Source organism: Jatropha curcas, chromosome 4 (assembly GCF_041381405.1).
Source record: "Jatropha curcas cultivar XTBG-Jc1 chromosome 4, XTBG_Jcur_1.0, whole genome shotgun sequence".
Lineage (NCBI taxonomy): Eukaryota > Viridiplantae > Streptophyta > Magnoliopsida > Malpighiales > Euphorbiaceae > Jatropha > Jatropha curcas.
The window spans coordinates 2,283,353-2,305,984 of NC_143154.1; the positions used below are offsets into that span (position 1 = coordinate 2,283,353).

General features: G+C 28.8%; 1 protein-coding gene and 1 pseudogene across 2 annotated transcripts; one reads left to right on the plus strand and one right to left on the minus strand.

Moving 5' to 3' along the window:
- Positions 1-11,914: 11,914 nt before the first annotated feature.
- Positions 11,915-13,638, minus strand: LOC105628893 (protein WUSCHEL). The gene is made up of 3 exons (XM_089720612.1): positions 13,188-13,638; positions 12,759-12,859; positions 11,915-12,301 (listed from the first exon to the last, which is right to left on the minus strand). The coding sequence occupies exons 1-3, from the start codon at positions 13,636-13,638 to the stop codon at positions 11,915-11,917; spliced, it is 939 nt and encodes a 312-aa protein (XP_089576738.1).
- A 1,189-nt stretch (positions 13,639-14,827) lies between these two features.
- Positions 14,828-20,988, plus strand: LOC149496656 (protein ANTHESIS PROMOTING FACTOR 1-like; annotated as a pseudogene). The gene is made up of 9 exons (XR_016320515.1): positions 14,828-14,840; positions 16,856-16,975; positions 17,114-17,180; positions 17,283-17,382; positions 17,462-17,575; positions 17,685-17,822; positions 17,951-18,035; positions 18,545-18,594; positions 20,522-20,988. The product of XR_016320515.1 is annotated as a protein ANTHESIS PROMOTING FACTOR 1-like (transcript).
- Positions 20,989-22,632: the final 1,644 nt, after the last annotated feature.

A 22,632-nucleotide genomic window follows, 5' to 3' on the forward strand; every position in this document is an offset into this window, starting at 1 on the left:
CTTTAATCTGTGTATTTTCTTATATATAAATATCATAAGCTAATGCTGTATCTTTTGATCAGCATCCATTCTCCGGGCATATCCATAAGCGAATCGAAGATTCATACTGGGAATGATGTTTCATATGGCCAAAATGTAAGTTTCTCCATCCTGAAGCTCAAATAATGTGTCCCTTTTGTTGTTTTTACTGGACATCCTGCATGTGACACTATTATGGTCTGGTTTTATAAATTTTGAGTTCCTTTATACTATACATTTATTTACAACTTTTAATCAATTTCACTGTCATAAGAGAAAAGGAAGAAGAAGAAAAAGAGAGTTTTCAGTGTGGAGCGTTAGAGTATAGGGGTGTTGGTCATGTCATGGGCCTGTGTGAAATTTTGGCTTTTGGCCTAACAATCGGATTGTGACTGGGCCGGATCATATGGGCCTAGAATAATGTTTGTGGTAGCTAACTGATCAGAAATTATTGGAATTTTTGAGTGTTTTTTTTAATGGTTAGAGTAAAACTTAAATTTTTTTCCCAATAATTTTAAACGCGCAAAGCTGTTTATAAATGGAAAAATTGAGAGGCATGGAAATTGAAGCTTCCAATTATAGGGAGGAGACAGGAAATATTATTGAGGGTGTATATGCTATTAAGTATTAACATATATAGCCAAATACATAAATTCAAAATGAATTGAGTTATTTTTATCTTGTGGAACTTCGAGAGAGTTTTTTATTGTATCCCTAAAGTTTAAAGTTTTGAATTTTAGTAACATTGTATGCTTTATCATGCTAACAACAATAGTTTTTTTTGATGTTTTAGTTTCTATATAAAGAATATTGATTTGATGTGTAGGTAACACAATTTTTGAAATAATAGTTTTTATAATTTTCAATCATCTAATAGGAATTTCATCGATTTAATTTTGTAAGTTGAAATATTAAATAAAAAATTTTATAAGTTGATGTGTTTAATAATTGTAATTTTAAAAGTTGAAATTATTCGATGAGCCATGGTAAAAATTAAGGGAGTTACAAAGTTAAAAGTCATAAAATTAAAAGGTGAATTTATTTATGTCTATTTGATAATTATTTATTTTTTTTGCAAAATTTAACCGAAAACAAATCCCTTTGTTTCTTTTATTTTTTTTTTCTTCAATCTTTCTGATTCAACAAAATTCAATATTCACTATTGTTTCAGTCACTATACAAATTCATAAAATTAAAATAAACCAACTAGCTCTTCTTCAACGGCGGCTTTAATGTTAGAATCCTAAATAGAGAATCAAGTGTTTACATGATAAAATTGGCCGAGCAAATTGAATACTATCTAGAGACCGTTCAGTTAGTTTGTCACTCCCTCTGCTCTTAGCTTTTGAGCTTAAGGTCGACGAGATTTGGACTTCTAAGTAAGAAAGTTTTCTTGTTTTCAAGAAAAAAAAAAAGTAAGAAAATTTTCTGTTTCCAATAAAGATAACATGAGAAAATGTCAAATCTCCTAATCCTTACCACTTGTATTTTCAATTGGCCAAACGCAGAATTGCTTTCTGTATTTTGCCCGAAAAACTTTTGGCCCTCATGGCCCCTTATAATTGTCAAAAAGCCGGTATGACTTTGTACTTTTTTATTTTATATGTATTACATCCTTCAGCTACTTTGCACGTGTGAATTGTACTCGTCATGAGCTGGCAAAAAAGCTTTGACGCGTCGGTAGCTATCACAGACACAACAGCTCTAATGCAGATCAACATACCTTTTTTAGCATTTTTTATATCAACTCCAAATAGCATACTTTTTTTAGCATTTTTTATATTAACTCCAAATAGGACTCAGAAAAAGACAAAATAAAAAAAAAACAAAATAAAAATAAAAACCAATCTTCTCGATGCCATTACACCAAATTCTTTCCTCGTCGTCATCGTTTGAATCATTTTGTCTGCATGCGCGCTCCAGTAAAAATCTTTTCTTTCTTTTTTCCCTCCCTTGAATCTCTCAATTCAAGAAATTGTAGCATACAGGCGATTGATGATTGATCATGAAAGGAACGAGGTCTTCTTAGAGAGAGAGAGAGAAAGAGAGAGAGAGAGAGTTATTGTGTGTTAAAGAATAACAAAACAAAAACAAACACAAAATAACCTATGAAAATGAAAATCTTTTTTGAAGTTAAAAATATTTTTTCCTTTTCTTTTCTCTAAATCCCAAAAGCAACAAAATTTATTTAAAATTAAAAAAAAGAAAAAGATGAAAAAAAAGCCACTTTAGATGATTTAGGAAGCACTCATTCTCCACTGAACATTTGGATAGTACTTGTTCGCTTCCTTAATCCAGCATGACAAGATATATAACATATACAAAAAAAAGTGACAAGGTATATAACATATATAAAATAAAAAAAAATATAAATTCATAATGGATCATTTACAAATTATATGAAACCACAAGATTTTTGAATAATTTTTTCGGCAAAAATACAGGTTTTATCCTTCTATCAGGTCAGGTTCAATTTTCCGCGTTTAATATCCTACTGTTTGTGTTTTTTTTTTTTTCTTTTTTATTCTTAAACTTTTAGTTATTATTTTATCATTTAAAGATTAAAATAATATATATATTTTTTATAAGTTGTGGAGTATAACAGGTTACTTGTAAAATTTAGAGTATAAGGTTTTTTTCGAAAAGTTTACGGGTGAATTTTTGCATTTCGACACATCAAAAAAAAAAAAAAAAAAAAAATATATATATATATATATATATTCTCTCTAGAAAATTGTCACGTGGCATATCCATTTGGCATTTTAATTTAACATGTAGCATATTCCTCCAATTAGGTTTTCATTTGACATGGTTTGATTTGAATTTATTTATAATTATTATTTCTAATTTGATTATTCAATGTATTAATGTATTGGTTTGGTTTGGATTTATTTTGAGTTAGTTTTTTTTTGGATTTGGTTTGATTTGATTATTTAATGTATGTTTTGGTTTTAATTTATTTTGAATTAGTATTTTTGGTTTGATTTGATTGATTGTTTAATGTATTAATGATTTTAAGTAATTATTATTAATTATTAGTTTTTAAAAAATAATAAAGTTTAATAACAACCGTTTCCGTGTATTAATTGCTTTAAATTTGTGAAGTTACAAAAACATTTCTAACACTTTATTAGTGTATTAATGTTTTTAACTTTTGATTTGGTTATTTGTGTAGTTTTATTGGTGTTTCCGTTTAATTTTTTTTAAATGGTGTAGTAGTGTACTTTTTTTAAAATTTTAAATTATTCACTCTTAAGAAACACTTTTTTTTATTAAAAATACTATATATATAAGTTGTATCACTATATTTTTATGTATTTTTGACAAAAGTATATTGTTCTCTCCTTTTAAATATATTATTCATTTTTTTTTAAAGTTTAGAATTTTCTGCATTTCAACTATTTTCATTAATGGGGTAAGTATTTCTTACTCAAGCATTTTTTCCTCATTTTTTAAAGATTATTTAACGTGTTTATGCACATGTGAACTATCTAATACATGTGAAAAGTACGATATAATTGAAAATTTAAATACAAATAGAGATGATTGGAAAATAAAAGAGAGGGTATCACGGTTGTGGGATGTGTCTTTCAACAATAGTGAAGATTTTAGGGGTATAGAGATGATATTGCTGAATGAAAAGGTTAAATATAATATTTTATATTTTTATTATTTGCATAACCAATTAAAAATAATGCTATCATTTTAAATATTTATATGTAATCATTTTTTTTATATTTCTTATTATAGGGAAATTATATGCTATCATTTTAGGACTTAGTTCTTTTTGTCTAATGATGTAAAAACATTTTACATAAACTATCGGTTTTAATTAAGCTGCAAATTAATCAGTTTTTCGAATATTTGTACTAATAGTTCAGTTTTTTTTATTATTTTTTTTGAAAAAAGTGTAGAACTAAAGTTTGAACAATGAAAAAAATAAATATTATAACTTTAACTTTTTATATGAAAAATTAAAAATAAACAGACCGTTAGATTTGCATGAATTTTATATTTTTACTTTTAACATTTAAATATTTTTAAATTTTAAATCCGCATATTGAAAGATAAATGTAAGAATTAATCTTGAATTTAATATTAAAAGCTTTCATTATATAAATTAATTTTTAAAAAAACTAATTGGAATTGAAATTCAATTTCGATAAAATTTATAAAAGAAATCATAGCTTTAAAAAACCCATGCAAAGCACGGGCCTAATGTTGGTTTATTCTTATTTTAACCAGAATATGATATGAAAAGAATTTTTAAGCAAATAAATTGAATTGGCAAGTTTCATAATTAATATTTTATAATCCATGAGATTTCGTAATTTTATCGGATACATTTTATTTAATGAGATTGTGAAATTGGCAGCATATGGTATAACTACTGGACATTTAAAAATTAGTTTAAGAGAATAATTATTTTCTTTTTAGTACTTATATGTCACAACTCATAACTATGGCCGGACCAATACTAGGATTTAGATAAATTTAAGGCTCTCGAGGCTCACAGTAAGCCTAATTTTACATAATTCTATATTATCATACTGACTTCAGGATTAATAAGCCCATATTATCATTTTTATTACACGATCAATTTATATTTTTGCCCAATCTCAATAATTAAAAAAAAATAACAATAACTCGACCCTTTAAATCAACATCAACATCTATAATATAGGCTAACTAGTCCATATATGAATACCAAATTTTCTATATGATTCACAGATTCTTAAAATATCACATCAATAATTTACATAATATAAATATGACACAACGTCCTAATCGCGGAGCTCAAAGAAAAAAAAAAAGACGCGATACATTTTATTACACAATGCTGCATAATTAAATAATAAAAGAACTAAGAAATTACTTTTTACACTCCGGAGAAGGATGCAGAGCTTTCTTGGATTTATAAGGATCTACTATCTGGGAAAAATTAAATGAAAAAAAGTGAGTTTTATAACTCAGTGAATAATAATAAATAATGTATATCCTAATTAATCATAAAAAATGCTTCCTAAATTTATAAAATTAACCACATGTCTCAACATGTCAACGAACAATAACATCTTCATATAATCACAACAGGAGCTCATCCTTGTGATAATATATCATCAGATATACATGGGACACCGATCTCCTAGTCAGGCAACAGTGCAGAGTGAGACCATTCTCACAATCTCATGGTGACCTATATCATTCCAATTTCACCCGCAAACAAGGCACAATATTATCACATCACAAGTAATTCATCCAATATAATTAATCACAACAATAATTAATATACAACCTAAAAATATAACTATACTGTATATAATTTTTATATGATAATAATACGATGTTGTATATAATAATAATATATTTATAAGGTGGATAATAATAATAATAATAATAATAATAATAATAATAGTAATAATAACATTATTATTATTATTATTATTATTATTATTATTATTATTATTATTATTATTATTGAGTATTCTATATATGTATTTGTAGCATATAATGAATAGTGCATATATACAATTGGTGGTATGCAATATTTATTATTACTCGGAGTGAAGACAAACTCTAATGTTGTAGTATATAATGAATAATAAAATACAGATATGAAAAGGAAGACTGTATTAGATAAATGGTTTCCTTTAATAAATTAAAGAATAAATGTACCTATATATTTAATTGCTACAATTAATTTAATTTCTGTCAAATTTCTTAACAATATTCTCCTTAAAATAGAATTTTCAACTTATCTAATATTTATATTTTATAAATTTTTATCCGTACAGATTATCTATGGGTAACTAATACTCTTTTAACAACTAAAGCATATATATTTATCTATATGATATATATTTTACTTAATTAACCTAAAATTTCATCTATATCTCCTACTAATATTCATTTGAACTCCTAAATTATTTTTATAACACTAACTAAAATTATTTTCATCTATGTCTTACTTGTATAAGACATTACGTACGTAAATCCTGAAAAAGGTTTAAAGATATTGTTGGATTTGAAATCCGCAGCTATATCTCTATACAATCCATCAACAAGGAATAGAAAATTTGTCCTTTCCTCAAAGAGACATCTTTCAATTTGTCAAAACCAAATAAAGGAAATGCATCCTTCCAAAATCTTGTGGATTGAGACCTTTACCATTTTTTGAATTTTAATCTAACATTTGGTCAATAAAACAAATTATTGAGGATACAAATAAATAGTTATTGCTTGTTGCATGGCTCTGTGATTACATCATCACAAATTTTTTTTAAAATTTTTTTTCCATTAAATTAATTAATCAACCTCCTCTGTATCTATATAAAAATAGATTTAAGTGTATATTTCAACTCGAACTTTTTGAATGGTTGTAATATTTATGGTAAAAGTAAATTAAAGTACTCTAAAGTCATCTTAAATGCAAAATTAAAATTAAGATTCTGATTAAAATATATAAGAGGTGATCTCAAAATTGAGCTTGTGTTAACTACAAGTTAATCTAAAATTTAGTTAAATGCAAAATGCAGTATATATGGTCATTTCATTATATCATATATTCTCAAAATGATTGATTTTTTAGAGGGGTAAATACTATGCAGTCCCTAGGTTTTACTCAAATACACTATTATGGGTAATAATTATGCCGTATTTTTACATTTTATTTTTTGAAATGGCATAGTTATTACTGAAATATAAAAATAGAGGTTCATAATAGATCTCTTGCAAACTTGAGGGTATGACAAGGCAAATCATATAAACTTCAAAAGCAAATTTATGCATTTGACTATTTCTTTTTGGCCAAATATATAGATTCACTCTGAACTTTGCAATTTTAACCTATCGTGCATTTTAACTGGTAAATTTTTGTAATATTATATATATTTTCATACTAATAACGATAGTTTTTAGAATTTTACTTTTATTGATTTAATGTATAGTTAACATAATTTTTGTAACAATAATTTTCACATTTTGTAACTATTTAATAGGAATCTAATTGATCTAATTTTACAAATTCAAATATTTAATTAAATAATTCTACAAATTGAAGTGTTCAATAGATAAAATTTTATGAGTTGAGGTATTTAATGGGCCAAAATGAAAATTAAAAGTGTTATGAAGTTAAAATAACAAAGTTTAGACATTTTTTTTTCATTATGGTTCAATTCCATCAAAACAAAAAGTGAGAGTGCCTAAGCATTAAACTTTTATTTTTGCTTTTATTATTATTTTATTTTTTATTATTATTTAGGAGTAGTATTTATGTAATACTGTATTGGAAATATTTCTAATAATAAGCTTCGACTTAATAGTTAAGGCATACTATCAAATTTTCCAAGGTCCTAATCTATCTTTCGTAAATTATATTCTGATTCAAAATATATTTAAATAAGTCATATCATGAAAAATTAAAATAAAGTTATGAACTTAGTATATTTTCCTTCTTGTTCTTATTAAGATTCGAAATCCTGTATTTTACGTATCCATACGATTAAATATATGGATAATAACGTTTTATATAAAAATAAAAATAAAAATATTTTAGCTTTCAAACATATAAAGTATTAAACTATGGAGGCTCTAAATCTTAAATAAACACTAAGAGAAATTATGGAGTAGGAGACGCGTTTAGCTAACCATGCTGAATTAATCCAATTTCAGTTATCAAAATATATTCTTATGATAAACGAGTGTGAAATTAAAGAACATAAAAATCGATCTAAATCGAATTGAATTAATTTGGTTTAGTTTGGATTCAGTTTTTCAAACTAAATTAGCTATCTTTGATTAAAAATGAATTTGTTTAACTATACATAGTAATGAAATCAAAATTCAAATTCAAATTTTTTTCTATATTCAAACCAACCAGTAATCGAATTTTAAATAATTATATCAATCTGATCTGAATGTATTTGGTTCTAACTTTCTGCTGGAAACGAACTATTGCTCAGCCCTATTTTCAAACTAAATTAGCTATTTTTGATTTAAAATGAATTTATTTAACTATACATAGTAATGGAATCAAATCGAAATTCAAATTTTTTTCTATACTCAAATCAATCAGTGATAACAACAGTCATAATATATATAGGGAGCATTAGGCTCAACTATAGCTTTCTCTTTAGCCTTTAGGATTAAACATTTATTTTATTATTCATATAAATAAAAATATCAAAAACAGTTGATTGGCTTTGTAGGACAAACAGTTACCTTAAAACTTCCAACATAGTCTTATAGTATAATTCAGAATCTTTATTAAAAAGAAAAAAAGAAAAAAAGGAAAAAGCCTTAGCCGCCTCATATATATATTACCACTGTAAATAGTTTTGGCAGCTGATCTGCAGTCCAAAAAGATTATGTTTCATTTGACATTACTCATTTTCGGAATTTTTTTTTAATTTACACTGTGCATGTTTATGCGAGTACAATTAATTTATGTTCGGGAATAATAATTTTAAGCTTTAAACCTCCTAATTTTACGGATAAAGTTAGCTTGTCGAACTATAATATACATTTGAAAGATGAATCGTTTTTATAATAGTAAAACTAAAATTACATATTGTAGTTTAAACCCGAGAAAGAATTCAATATGAACATGATGTTGGGATTATAACTGATCCCGAGTGGGGCCCGCGAAAATGCCGGTCGTAGAAGTAAAATAAAATTGCCGACGATAAAAGTTAATAGCGCCGATAAAGATTTAAATTACTATTACCACATTTATCTCCAATAATTACGTATTAGATATTGACGATCGAATTCACCAGAAATAATAATCACGGTAAAACTTAAATAATTACCGTAAATGCCAGATGAAAAATAAGGACAACGAGATTTACGTGGTTCACCCTTCAACTGTTATGGGTTACGTCCACGGGACAAAAAACTCCGAATAATTCTTCTACTAAAAATAGTAGGTACAAAAAAGAGGTTACAAAAATAGTGGCACTCTAAATATTTTTTAAAAATACCTCAAAATTTATAATCCTCATCATTTTCTCTCTTTTTCAATTTTAAGAACCTTCTCTGAAATGTATTTATATTTCTTCTGTTTTGTGTGTTGAAGACGTTTTCTTCTCCTATATTTATAGGAGAAGAAAGTGTACACAGCTCATGCAAGCCGTGCACACAGCTCAATGTGGTTGAGCTGTACACAGATCAACCACATGAGCTGTTTTTTTTTTTTAAACCATGTGTGTGGGTCCCATATGTTGGAGGGATCCACAACACATAATTCTTGTAGGTAGTTTTCTTGATAAGACTATTGATGCAAGGATGGATTGAGAGGGTTTAAAAATTTTTAGAGTGAAATAATTTTGAAAAAAAAAATTTAATTTTACCACCTATAATTAGTAAAATTATTTTTTTTAGCTATTTGAGTTGAGTCCGCCAGATGGAAATATTTGTAACTCCTTATACTAGTTTGTTTGGTTGAATCGATTTCACATTTGAATTTAGGCAAAGAACCAACTAAGAAAAATTTTAAATTCATTTTTATTACATTGTGAGTTTATTTGACTCCTAAATTGTTAATTTAGTGCTAAGTAATTTTTTAAATATAAGTTATACTTTCTTTTCATTTAATTGATATTTTTTTCTTGAAGTTTGCTTATTAATAGAAATATGAGAAAAAAATAGTCCTTTTTTATTTGTCAATTGTGAATTTTATTCTCTCCATCCAAAAAAGAAAATCCTTTTTTTATTTTTTACACAAATTAAAAAATAACAATTATTATGATTAAATGATAATTTTATTCGTATAACTTTTCTATGACAATTAAAAAATAACTTTTCTTAAATAACAGATGAACAATTATTATATCGGAATAATAAGTAAAAATTAATGAAGATTATTGAAAATAAGATAAAATTTAATAAGGTTATAGCAAACTACTACCTCCGTTCCATAATACTTGTTACATTTTAAAAAATAATTTGTTCTAAAATACTTGTCACATTTTTTGTTTTAAGGAGTAATAAATATTTTTTTCCATGTTTACCCTTTGTATATGGCCAATAAGTATTCTTTCAATTTAATGGTTTTCATAAAGAATTAGTATTAAATTAAGAGTAATATAGTCAATTTATTGTAACTTAGACAAATTTAGTGGTTTTTTTAAGGAACGTGAAATTTCAAATGTGATAAGTATTATGGAAGAGAGATAGTATTTAAGGATTTACTATAATGCAAAAAAGAAAAGTAGACTATATTTTCGAACAAACTAAAAAAAAAAAAATTATCTTTTGGCATAGGAGAAATATCATTTAAAATAATATGGTGGAGAGGAATATAATACCACTTCTTTTTTTTTTTTTTTTTTTTCTTCTTTTACAACTTGAAGAAGACTGCATGGTATAATTTTAAATAAAGAAGATTGAAAATATTGTAAAATAGTATTGTTTATTTTTCAGGTTAAATGGACTAATATGAAAGTTGATGAACTACTAGGCTTTTTTTTTTTTTTAATTTTTTTTAATTTTTTTAATTTTTTATTTTTTAAGTAGGTGTCAACTTAATTATATACTAAAGAGTCGTTTGGATGAATGTTGAATTTACTATCTCGTTAAGCTGCATGATTAAGAAGTGGTATATAGTATCATCTTATAACTGTAGGAATAATTTTATATTTTCATCTAATAAATTGCATAACTTGTAGAATCAACTTTAAAAAATGATTTTCATTTAGCCAAAATCGAACTTACAAATAAATAACTTATCACTTCAAACAAGCTTATTTCTTATTATTTGAATGAAAAAGTTAAAGGTTCAATAAGCTGCTTTAAACTAAAACAAACAGCCCCTAAGCAGTATGGTGACAACATAAAAGTGAAACCTTAACAGCAGAACATTAAAAACTAAGTAAAATGAGAGTATATTAACAATTTAATGATGGTATTAGTAGTATAAGCGTAGAAGAGTCCACATATATTCATTATAGCTACCTCATAAACTGAACAGTGAAAAGGATTATTAGTTTACATAAAATTGATCATGTATTTTCAGTGATTATCTTTATAATCACTTGAATTTTGTAAGAATTCAATGGGGAACCTATATCTTCACATTTTAGTACATGTTTAGTGCATGTTTGATTAGGATTGTGATGATATGTTTAATGTCAAATGTCAATGATTGAAATGAAGGAATGGATAAGGATCATAAGTTTAGACAGCAAGATCCTAAAAATTGACTGAAAAATGCAAAATCAAATCAAGCTTTCCAATCCACCTTATCATTGTATTATATAATATAATATAATATATGATATGATATTTCCAGAAAACCCTAGCTTTGCTTAGGAAGAGCTAATAAGCTACATATATACAAACTGAGAGAGGACAACTCAATTATTAATTGCTCATCTCTCATTTCAAGGGCCCCATCCAAAATCTCTGTCTTGAAATCACATTTTCACTCTTTGTGATATTTTTTCAAACAGCTTTAACGTTGGCTTTGAAAGTTCCTTTCCTTCTCATGCATTTGTAATTTCATTTATTTAGTGAATGTGACACAAAACTATCTCTATTATTATTATTATTATTGATTATTATAATCATTACAAGACAGTGTGACTTTGTTTGTACTCATTAATTAATTAGATTCTTGTCATGAACTGTATATATATGTAGCTCAGTTCATTGCAAACAAAACAACAACATAACGTATTGAAAAACACATGGTTAGGGAAGATAATTACCTAATAATTAATTAAGTTCTTTGCCTGACACATGTCAAAGCAAAGAAAATCACATGCTACATTGCTTAATTAAGAACATAAAAGAAAATAGATCCATATATGATTAATTAATTAATTATTAGTACCTAAATATAATTTAAGTGAAGAATTACATACATACATATATAAATATATTCGATTATTATTAACTAGATAGAATCTGGTCCCTGCCCATTAGCAGTGTACGAGTTGAGGCTAAGCTCTAATGAAGTAGTACAGAAAGTGTTGTTGTTTCTTTCTTGAGCAGAATCATACCAATTGTGACACTGAGAGTAAGAAAGAGGGTTGTGCTTTATGTTGCTGCAGAAGCCATTAATGTCTTCTCTTTGTGTAGGGAAGAGAGGGAGAGTTTCAATTTCTGCTTCTTGTTCTTCTTCTTGTTCTTCATCATGATGTTCAAATAGGGTTTCCATATAACTTGATTTTTGCTTGTCAAAATATGAGTAACTAGATGATCCACTGCTATAAGGATTTTCATTAATCCCAACCCATCCATGGTTAGAGCTCATGGATCCACCAGCTGATATTGAACACTCCTGCTTCAAGAAAATTATAATAATAATGATAATAATTTTACCAGAAAAGGAAAAAATAAAAGAAAAAACTAAAACTATATTCATACCCTTTATCATATTTGTTCATAGCAATAAAAGGAAAATACATATACCATTTTGACGTATGGAAACCAAAAAGTTTTTGCCCTTTTATGGATGTTTCAAGAAGATAAATTTTCATGTTTTAAATCTTATTTTTTTTTATATGTATAAATGAACCACACAGGGATGACTTTTATGTCGTTGTTGCCATTTTAATAAGAAGCAAAGACACAGTACATTTTTATAAGTGCACTACACCAACTTCATCAATCTCTCTCTCTCTCTCTCTCTTTCTCTCTCTCTCTCTCTCTCTCTCTCTCTATATATATATATATATATATATATATGAAGATCAAGACACAAAGCCATAAACCCTTTCTTGGTCATCATTACTTACCCTAAAACTCTTTTCCATTGTTACATATCCATACCCATAATTTCCCATCTGTCCAACAGTAAACCCAGAATTTGAAGATGGAGATGCAGAAGAAGAAAACCCTGTAAAAGCGGAAAAAAAAACCCACATCATTAAAAAAAAAAAACCAAAAAAGAAGTAAGGAAAATTTTGCAAGAAATGAAAATAAAACGGAAAAATGCCAAGAAACGAAAGCAAAATTGAAAATGATACCAACTAAACAAAAGATAAGATAAAAAAAAGAAAAAAAATGAAAATACAGTGAAAAATACAAAGAAAATGAAAAGAAAAGAGAAACAATACCAAGAAAATGAAAATAAAGTGAAGAAATACCAAGAGATGGAAGGAAAATTGAAAAATAATTCCAAGGAATTAAGAGAAAAGAGTAAAGAAATTTAAAAAAAAACAAACCAGGAGAAGTAAAACTAGGGTATTTGTTGTAGAAAGAAAGATCTTGATCTGGTTTAACAGTAGCAGAAGCAGTACTTTGCTGTTGCTGTTGTTGTTGTTGTTGTTGCTGTTGTTGTTGTTGTTGTTGCATGGGTACATCAGTTGTGAAACGTTTCTTTTGCCTCTCACGAGCTTTATGGTTCTGAAACCAATAAAAGACATTCTTGCCTTCAATTTTACCGTACTGTCTAAGCCTAGCAGAGATTTCTTCAATCTGATCTGCATTTGGAGACCTAACTCCACGGTTATCATAAAGTTCCTTCAGTATTCTTATCTGGTCAGGTGTTGGAGTCCATCTTCTCCTAGTTTTCCTGCAAAGAAAGCTTCCTTTAGCTGATCCAACGCCGCTATTCTCCTCATTTGCTAGTTGGTGGTGTTGTTGTTGCTGCACTTGCTGCTGATTAGAGCCCATGATTAAGAAATTATGAAGAAAACAAAGAGAAACCAACAAAAAGTTTCTCTTTTCTGTTTTCTTTTTTCAAGAAAAAGAAAGAAAGGAAAGTTGCAAGATATGCAGAGAAATGGATTTATATATATTAAAAAAAGAGGCATATGGATGATGATGAGAAGGGTAAGAATAGAGAAGAAGGGATGATATATATATATATATATATATATATATATCAGAGAAATATATGAAAGAGAAGGACTAAAGTTGACAAAAATAGATAGAAAGATGCATAAAAAGGTAAGGGACAAAAGAGGGTTTAGAAAGGAAGGGCATCAGTGGAATTACTTGGATCAAAAGGCATGACAAGGATATGATTTAATTTATCAGAGTCTCAGAAAGAGAGCATGGATGAAGTGATATAATGGATGGAAAGAAAGAAAGAAAGAAAGAAAGAAAGAAAGAAAGAAAGAAAGTAAGAAAAAGGAGAGAAGGGATGTGATGAATGAATGAATGAATGAATGGTAATAATAAAATGAGGGGTTGTGTGATATAGAGTTCATTTTGTGGGGTTTGGTTATTCTTTTAATGTTGATATGGTTTCTGTTCTGTTCTTCATCAGGCCATGAAGCCAGACTAGAAGATATTCTCTGCACTATTGTCGTTTATAGTGAAGCCATGAAGCCATGAGCTACTAGGGATTTCAGGGGCAAAATTCTATATGTCGTTTATAGTGATATATAATAATTAACCTTTTTACTCAGAGAAATAAAAATGGAAGAGAAGAAGAGAATCAGATGTTAATTATATGCAGTGTAGTGAGCTTCAACATTCAATAAAAAGAAACAACTTTGGGTTTGCAAGTTAACTCTTGTACTTGTCTTATACTAAACAAGGCATTCAATATTCTTGATTTCTGCAGGTTAATGAATGAACCATGATTCCTCTTAGCAAGTTAACTTCTTTTTTCTTTTTTTATTAACATCGAGATATTCAGATCCTATTCAGGTAACTCGAATGTTCTCGACTATTTTCCATTCGCTCCGAGAGGTAAGTTAATAAAACCAATTGATTAGAAATCTTAGGGTTTCAAATATAATTATATTGTGGTAATTAACATTATTTATATACGAAGAATAATAGAATGCACTACAGTGGGAAAATTGAATAGAAAAACTCATTTCACTGTTACCATGCAGGAGAGTAAACGCAAATGGAAGAGAAAGGTAAATATAATAAAATGATAGTAATTATGATTTACTTTTCATCTTTTTACATAGAAGAAGGCCATCATCAATAACTCTTTCATTCTTTCTTGCGTTTTCTTTCCACAAAAACAACTGAATATTAATTATTTTACAATATATAGCATCTAACTATCCATGTAGTGCATGAGGTTATGTCATCTCTATTCCTCTTTCAGAGAATGAGCCACAATTTTACTAGGGAAAGTTCTTTCTTTCTCATACTTTACAAGGGAATATTGAAATCAATTTTCTGATCTCACTACAATAATAGTGTGTCACCTACTCATGGATGATTTTCCTTTTCTTTTTCTTTTGGCTTCTGCTCACGAAAACTACACACAAAAGCAGTGGTTTTGAAATCCCACTTACATCATGAAGGAGCCAAGATGGGAGACACAAATTAGAGGAACTTGATATGTAAACACACGTACTTAATGGGTTCACAAAAGAAATTGATGGAAGCTATATATTTTTTGGGTTTTCAAAAAGGCAAGATTAAGAACAATGCTTAACTAGAATTAAATTATTTTGCTGAAACGAAAGTACTGTTATTCCATGTTTGTTAGGATTTTATGTCTTAACTAGGTGTGTAACTTGGATCAGAATATTTCAATCCAAATCGAAATTCCAAACCAAATCTTAATTTCAAAATTTTAACAGTATTTTTCCAAATCAAATTTTAGTGTATTTTAGAACCAACTCTAAATTTTTATTAACTTATTCATTCATGTCCAATTTTCAATGTTTTTTAAAACTAAAAAGTTGCCTTTAAATTTAAAAGTAATATGCAAAGAAGTAAGTGATAATTTCTTGAAGTTGTGTTATATTTAGTGATACATACACATTATGATGGATTTTCTGTTTTAGATTTTTGAATTAGTTAAATTTTTTTTTATTTTCTCTTTTTTAATAATATGAAAAAATTTATTTGCTGATAAAAAAAGATGGATTTTCTGTTATGTCATACTTTCAATTTTAACTTTTGGCTCGTGAATAGCAATATTTTACTATTATCTTTATGGAATTCAAAGTTTGTCTGTTGTTAATTTCGCTTATTTTTTAAAAGAAAATTTTTAAATAATTCATTTTCTACTATTTACTTGCAATATTGAAAATTATTTAAAATTATAAGAGTTTCGTATTTTCAAAATTAATTATTAAAAATGAGAAAATATTTGTCGCTAAGTATGATATTTATCCTTCGTCATTTATTAATTGCGCTAACAAATGAGAAATTATAAATTTTTAGAGATTCTAATAAAATGGTTCTTTCTAGAGCTACCAAAATTAAATCACCATAAAAATGGATCTAACCAATTAGAATTTATAGATACTGAAACTAGAATCATACCAAAATTATGATGTTGCCAGTGCAACGTAAGCCTCATGTTTTCTTGCCTCATTTTACATAGGTATAAGTTAATCTGCAGGCTATATTTTCAGTTTGAGTCGTTAAAGTTGTTTTTCTTGTTTGATTTTTAAGGTTGCCACTAGTTTGTTTCCATAGCATCCCGCCTGTGTTCACTTTAAACCCGAATGTTAGTCCAGAGCTAGCTTTATTGGGGTTATGACCAAGTGATCGTCTTCTGTATCGTGGTACATATTGTTTGTGTTTGTGGAACATGTGATTATGCACCTCCTTTTTTTTTTTTTTTTTTTTTTTTTTTTTTTTTTTAAATATAACAAACTCTGAATACCTGCTGGGTTGTGTTTGCTCTGCTTTGCTCTTGTTAAATATATATATGATTGTGCAAGTTCTTCCCTATCATTTTGCCCCGTTTGCCATTGTTTTTGAATAAATTATCCTTGTGTTATTTTGTGTCTCACTTACATGCGGTGAAGTTATTTGAGCCATGCAGCTTTTTAGTCCTATTATGACCTCCAAAGCTGTACAATATTGTTTATCTGATTGTTTATATATGTCATAAACTTTTATCATCTGTGTTTTATTTTGTACTGTCAAATGGTTTTATTTTGTCACATAAATTACTGAGATGTCTTTTCCATTTTCAGATGTTTAAAAACTATCAATAGCAAAAAGTATGGGGTTGATCTGGTTTGCTCTACTTCTCATCCTACAACTGTTATATACTCCTCAAAAAATGGATGGGATGGTATGCTTATGAGAATAACATTTTCCTTGTGAGATTACAGTTTGGATAATTTATCTTATTTGCTAAGATTAGATATTCATTTGTATCTGGAGATCATACTATGTTTAGATCATTTATTTATTTGATTCATCGGTTCAGAATCTCTGCGGCTTCTCTCGTTAAATGATAACAAATACTTGCGGTATTTTAAAGGTCATCATGACAGGTTTGGTCTTTGGTGCAGTGACATTTACTTACAATTTGAAGTGATTGCTCATATTGCACATATCTTGTGTCATAAATTGACGTTTCATGAATTTATCTGAAGGGTTGTCTCGCTAAGTTTGTGTTCTCGGAAAGAATGTTTTATCTCTGGTTCTCTTGACCGGACTGTTCTACTATGGGATCAACGAGCTGAAAAGTGTCAGGTTTGATATCTCAGGATATAGAACCTTAGAAAAGTAAGCTTTCCTTCCTTCCAATTCTGATCTGTTATCTTTGTTCTAGGGTCTTTTACGAGTACAAGGAAGGCCTGCCATAGCATATGATGATCAAGGGTTGGTATTTGCAATTGCCTTTGGAGGATACATAAGAATGTTTGACTCTCGCAAGTATGAAAAGGTTAGGATTTAGACCTGAAGAATTACGGATGGTTAGCAATTACAATGGCTGTTTCAAACTTCAAAACTATTTAGCGTGCACTTAAAATTGAAAACTCAAATTCTTTTAGGGACCTTTTGATATCTTTTCTGTCGGGGGAGATGTATCTGATGCACATGTTGTAAAGTTTAGCAATGATGGGAGACTTATGCTCCTGACAACTATGGATGGGCATATTCATGTGCTTGATTCATTCCGTGGCACACTTGTGAGTTCAGCACTTAAAACTTTCGCTTAGATCTTTTTTTATTTTTTTATTTATTGAATTTGAAGATTTTAGGCTGGTTATTTATGTATGCTTCAGTAAGCCCCTTTGTCCTACTTTGGTTGTATTAGTTATCAACATAAAATGTGAAGCCAGTCTCCACCAACTCTACATTAGAGGCATCTGTCAGTCCTGAGGGAATGTTTGTTGCATCAGGTATATTTCATCTGTGTCAATATGTTTTTTTTTTGGGGACACTAACTTGCATCGTTTTAGTTGATTCTTAAGTTTCAATGCCGTAAAATATTCTTGTCAAACTTTCTGACTTACAAAAGTAATCCTTGTCAAAAAAATTTACTTATTGAATTGCTAGTAAATTTTTTTGTTAGATGTGCTAGTAAATGACTGATTCTTCTCTCTCTGTTCCTCTGTTATTTATTTTTTTATTTACTTTAGGGGCCAGGGATTTGGGTTGGAACTGCTAGGTTTTTGGGGCTTTTTGTGCACAATCATTCTGTTAATGTAAATCATTTATAGGCTGGAAATGGAAATGGAAATGGAGATTGTCTCCATAAAATCCTTGCCATGATATTACTATTCAATGAGACCATTTCAACCAATAAAAATTGGCATGTTGCTTTTGTCAAACTCAAAATTACTTTGGTTCTACAGAATATTACCTGTTTTGACTAGAAATAACTTTCTTGGCTTCTGATTCTTGACAGGCTCAGGTGATGGTCGAGTCCATGCTTGGAGTGTAAGGAGTGGGAAAGAAGTACGATAAGTCACTTTCTTTTATCTCATTCATCTTTGAACAACCCACTCCCACTCTCTATCTTCCTTTGCAGATTATCATAGTTCCTATTTCCTTGTTAACCAATACATAGCGTTCCTTACGTTGTTAACGCTGTATTTGGTCAAATAATCTTTGGTGGAATATAGTAGTACTCAGTAAATCAAAATGGATAATTCAGGCTCAGTTTTGTTAAAGGCCAAACGTGCGGTAAAGTTCAGAGGGTCTTGGAGCTTGAGGTGCAAAGCGTGCAGTCAGGTGCATCCTTCGTGGATACAAGGTTCATATTGACATTAAAAAAAAAAAAGAATATGTTTCTTGTTGAATAATAATCTATAAACTAAATACTAATCACATATTGTCTAAAAGATGTAGAATTCCATATATGCTTACTAAACATGTAGCAAATCAACTTACCTAGCTATAAATTTAGCAAAGTACATACCGTACCCATCATATTTCAGCAACTGCTATTTGGGCAAATCACAAACAAAAGCCAAATTTTGTTGTAAATTCTAGAAGTAAGAATTTTGGACATGTATATAACAAAGGACAACAAACTATTACTAAATTTCATCAACTTTTTTATATAAAAAAAACCCGAAAAATGCAATATGTAAGTGTTTTAACTCCAAATATGTTATAAATATGTAACATATTTGAAAGCTATAAATATGTAAGTGTATTTGAAAGCTAAACCAAAGAATCAACCCTAATAAATAAGTACTGCTTTTTATGTGAAATTTTTTGTAGTAGCAGTTGGAATAGCATAGTTCCAAATTTCCCTTTTTGAAAAAGGTTTTAATAAATAGGATCCTTTGAAGAATATTTACTTTTTAAAAAGATCTGGAACATGGACTCACAAATTAGTTAGATCAGCAGGAAAAAAGATATGTAAAGAAAAACACAGGTGTGCCTAAGCCCAAGGCTGCTCCAGAGTGAGCCTTTCCTGCATGTAGTTGAGGCACAAATACTGAGCATGTGTGCACCTCAGCCCTAGGCATGCTAATACATTAGCCTTGGAGGATGGATAATAAAAACTTGAGAAGATCCTTTTTACTTTGTCATGGTTATGACTTAGGCACTGATATTTTATTACCCAAGATTAAATCCTGATCCTTTTCTTAAGACAAGATTCCTATTACGCCCTCACATCTTGTATATTGGTCGATAATATATTTTCCATAGTTATTAGTACTCAGTATAACCAATTTGAATAGAGCACGCATTTTCAATTTGACCGCTAAATAGCAAGAACTTGAAAAGTTCAGATGTATTTTAGTAGGTTCAATATTTGAAATTTCATATCCAAGAATGTAGAGGTACAAAATTATAATGCTGAAAATATTGGACATGGTGATGACCATAAATAATTAAGTATATTTCCAGTGATTATTGGACATTGTGATGACCATAGCTTTTAGTGATTATTTTGAATGTTAAACAAGAAATTTCTGAAGAAGCCTTGTGGTTTGAAGGATTGGTTTTCTTGTAGTAGAAGTAGACAAATAATTTCTAAAATCTAGTTGTGATCTAGTAACTAGCTATGCAGGTGTTTAGCTGTGGAAAATTAAGAAGTAACCGACTCTTAAATTTGGAATATCATTGACATTGTTTTTCTAATTGAATGAGACTTGCTAATTTTGAGTTGAACACCTGTGCCAAATCTGTCTGGACCCCTTCCAATAACATTGATATGAATTCTCTGTAATTCCAGCTTGCCTTCTAGGCAAACAAAGAGGTATAGCGACTTGGTATAATGTATGAGAAAACATCCTATGCGTATAGTATAACTTGCATTGTTTTTCTTTCTTCTTCTTTTTTTTTTCCCCCTTCTTAGTTCTCCTTTAATATTTTTGATCAGTTGTTAGTGGATGCAGTAACATGTTATCTTTTCTATGCTCTCCAGGTTGTGAGTTGGATGACCTATGAAACTGAGCCTCATGTAATAAAATGGGCCCCTGGAAGTCTTATGTTTGCAACTGGTTCTTCTGAGCTATCATTTTGGATTCCAGACTTGTCTAAATTGGCAGCTTATGTTGGAAGGAAGTAGAATTTCCTCAATGCTCTTAAAATTTGAAACATACAGTGGTCAGGAGGTTCTCTACTTTAAATAGAGAACTCATGGACAGAATTCAGGAATATTCTTTGTATATATGTTTTTTATTTTCTTATTCTTCCTCATGTCTCTTTAAATTAGAGATATTTTCCCCAAAAAGAGGAAGGCAACTATGCTTCATAAAGAAGTTATCTATTAATCTAAGGATCTGTAAGACAAGATTGTACACTAGATCATAAAACATTGGTCTGAAGCTTGTGCAATATCGTGTTGGTCTCAACATGTAAACTCCGCAAAGCTTTCTTGACTTTCATTCACATAGTTTTATATGATTGTTAATTTTGAGGAAGGCCATTTAGAAGAACTTTAATCTGTGTATTTTCTTATATACGAATATCATATGCTAATGCTGCATCTTTTGATCAGCATCCATTCTCCGGGCATATCCATAAGCGAATCGAAGATTCATACTGGGAAGGATGTTTGAGATGGGCAAAATGTAAGTTTCTCCATCCTGAAGTTCAAATTATGTGTCCTTTCTGTTGTTTTCACTGGACATCCTGCATTTGACACTGTCATGGTCTGGTTGTATAAATTTTGAGTTTCTTTATACTCTACATTTATTTAGGACGATAGTGTAAGCATTAATGCACTGAACAAGCCCGCATTTTTAGCCATGGAAGGATGTTCGGAAATGCTTGCGGTTACCTCTACTCTGTAGCCAGCACCGTTTGCTACTCCTTGGGATTATGCCATATCACAAAGCTTGGTGGTTCATTTATCACACACTGAAGATCCTTTTCTAGATCAGCTAAATTTAATCACGTTTTCTTTCCCTAATATTTTCGTGAAAAACTAATTTCTTTGTCTCTTTTCCATTTACAACTTTTGATCAATTTCACGGTCATAAGAGAAAAGGAAGAAGAAGGGTGGAGCATTAGGAGTACAGGGGCGTTTCTCATGTCATGGGCCCGTGTGAAATTTAGGCCTAACAATCGGATTGTGACTTGGCCGGATCATATGGGCCCAGAATAAAGCCCCCAGATGTTTGTGGTAGCTAACTGATCAGAAATTATTGGAATTTTTGAGTGTTTTTTTTAATAGTTAGAGTAAAACTTAAATTTTTTCCCAATAATTTTAAACGCGCGAGCTTCTTATAAATGGAAAAATTGAGAGGCATGGAAATTGAGGCTTCCAATTATAGGGAGGAGACAGGAAATATTATTAATACTTAACATATATGGCTAAATATAGAAATTCAAAATGAATTGTGTTATTTTTATCTTGTGGAATTTCGAGAGAGTTTTTTATTGTATCCCTAAAGCTTAAAGTTTTGAATTTTGGTATTACTGTATGCTTTATCATGCTAACAAAGTTTCTATATAAACAATATTGATTCGATGTGTAGCTAACACAATTTTTGAAATAATAGTTTTTTATAATTTTCAATCATCTAATAGGTATTTCATTGATTTAATTTTGTAAGTTGAAATATTAAATAAAAAATTTTATAAGTTGATGTGTTTAATAATTGTAATTTTAAAAGTTGAAATTATTCAATGAGCCATAGTAAAAATTAAGGGAGTTACAAAGTTAAAAGTAATAAAATTAAAAGGTGAATTTATTTATGTCTATTTGATAATTATTTATTTTTTCTGCAAAATTTAACTGAAAACAAATCCATTTGTTTCTTTTTTTTTTCTTCAATCTTTCTGATTCAACAAAATTCAATATTCACTATTGTTTCAGTCACCATAAAAATTCATAAAATAAAATAAACCAACTAGCTCTTCTTCAACAACGGCTTTAATGTTAGAACTCTAACCAGAGAATCAGGTGTTTACATGATAAAACTGGCCAGCAAATTGAATGTTATCTAGGGACCGTTTAGTTAGTTTGTCACTTCCTCTGCTCCTGGCCTTTAGCTTAAGGTCTACGGCAGGTGAAGGAACGGACTTTCG

Coding starts and splice junctions, on each gene's coding strand:
- LOC105628893 (XM_089720612.1), bottom strand. CDS start 13,638: ATGGGCTCTAATCAGCAGCAAGTGCAGCAACAACAACACCACCAACTA. Junction 12,860..13,187: donor CCCTAGTTTTACTTCTCCTG/GTTTGTTTTTTT, acceptor CCGCTTTTACAG/GGTTTTCTTCTTCTGCATCT. Junction 12,302..12,758: donor CAATGGAAAAGAGTTTTAGG/GTAAGTAATGAT, acceptor TTCTTGAAGCAG/GAGTGTTCAATATCAGCTGG.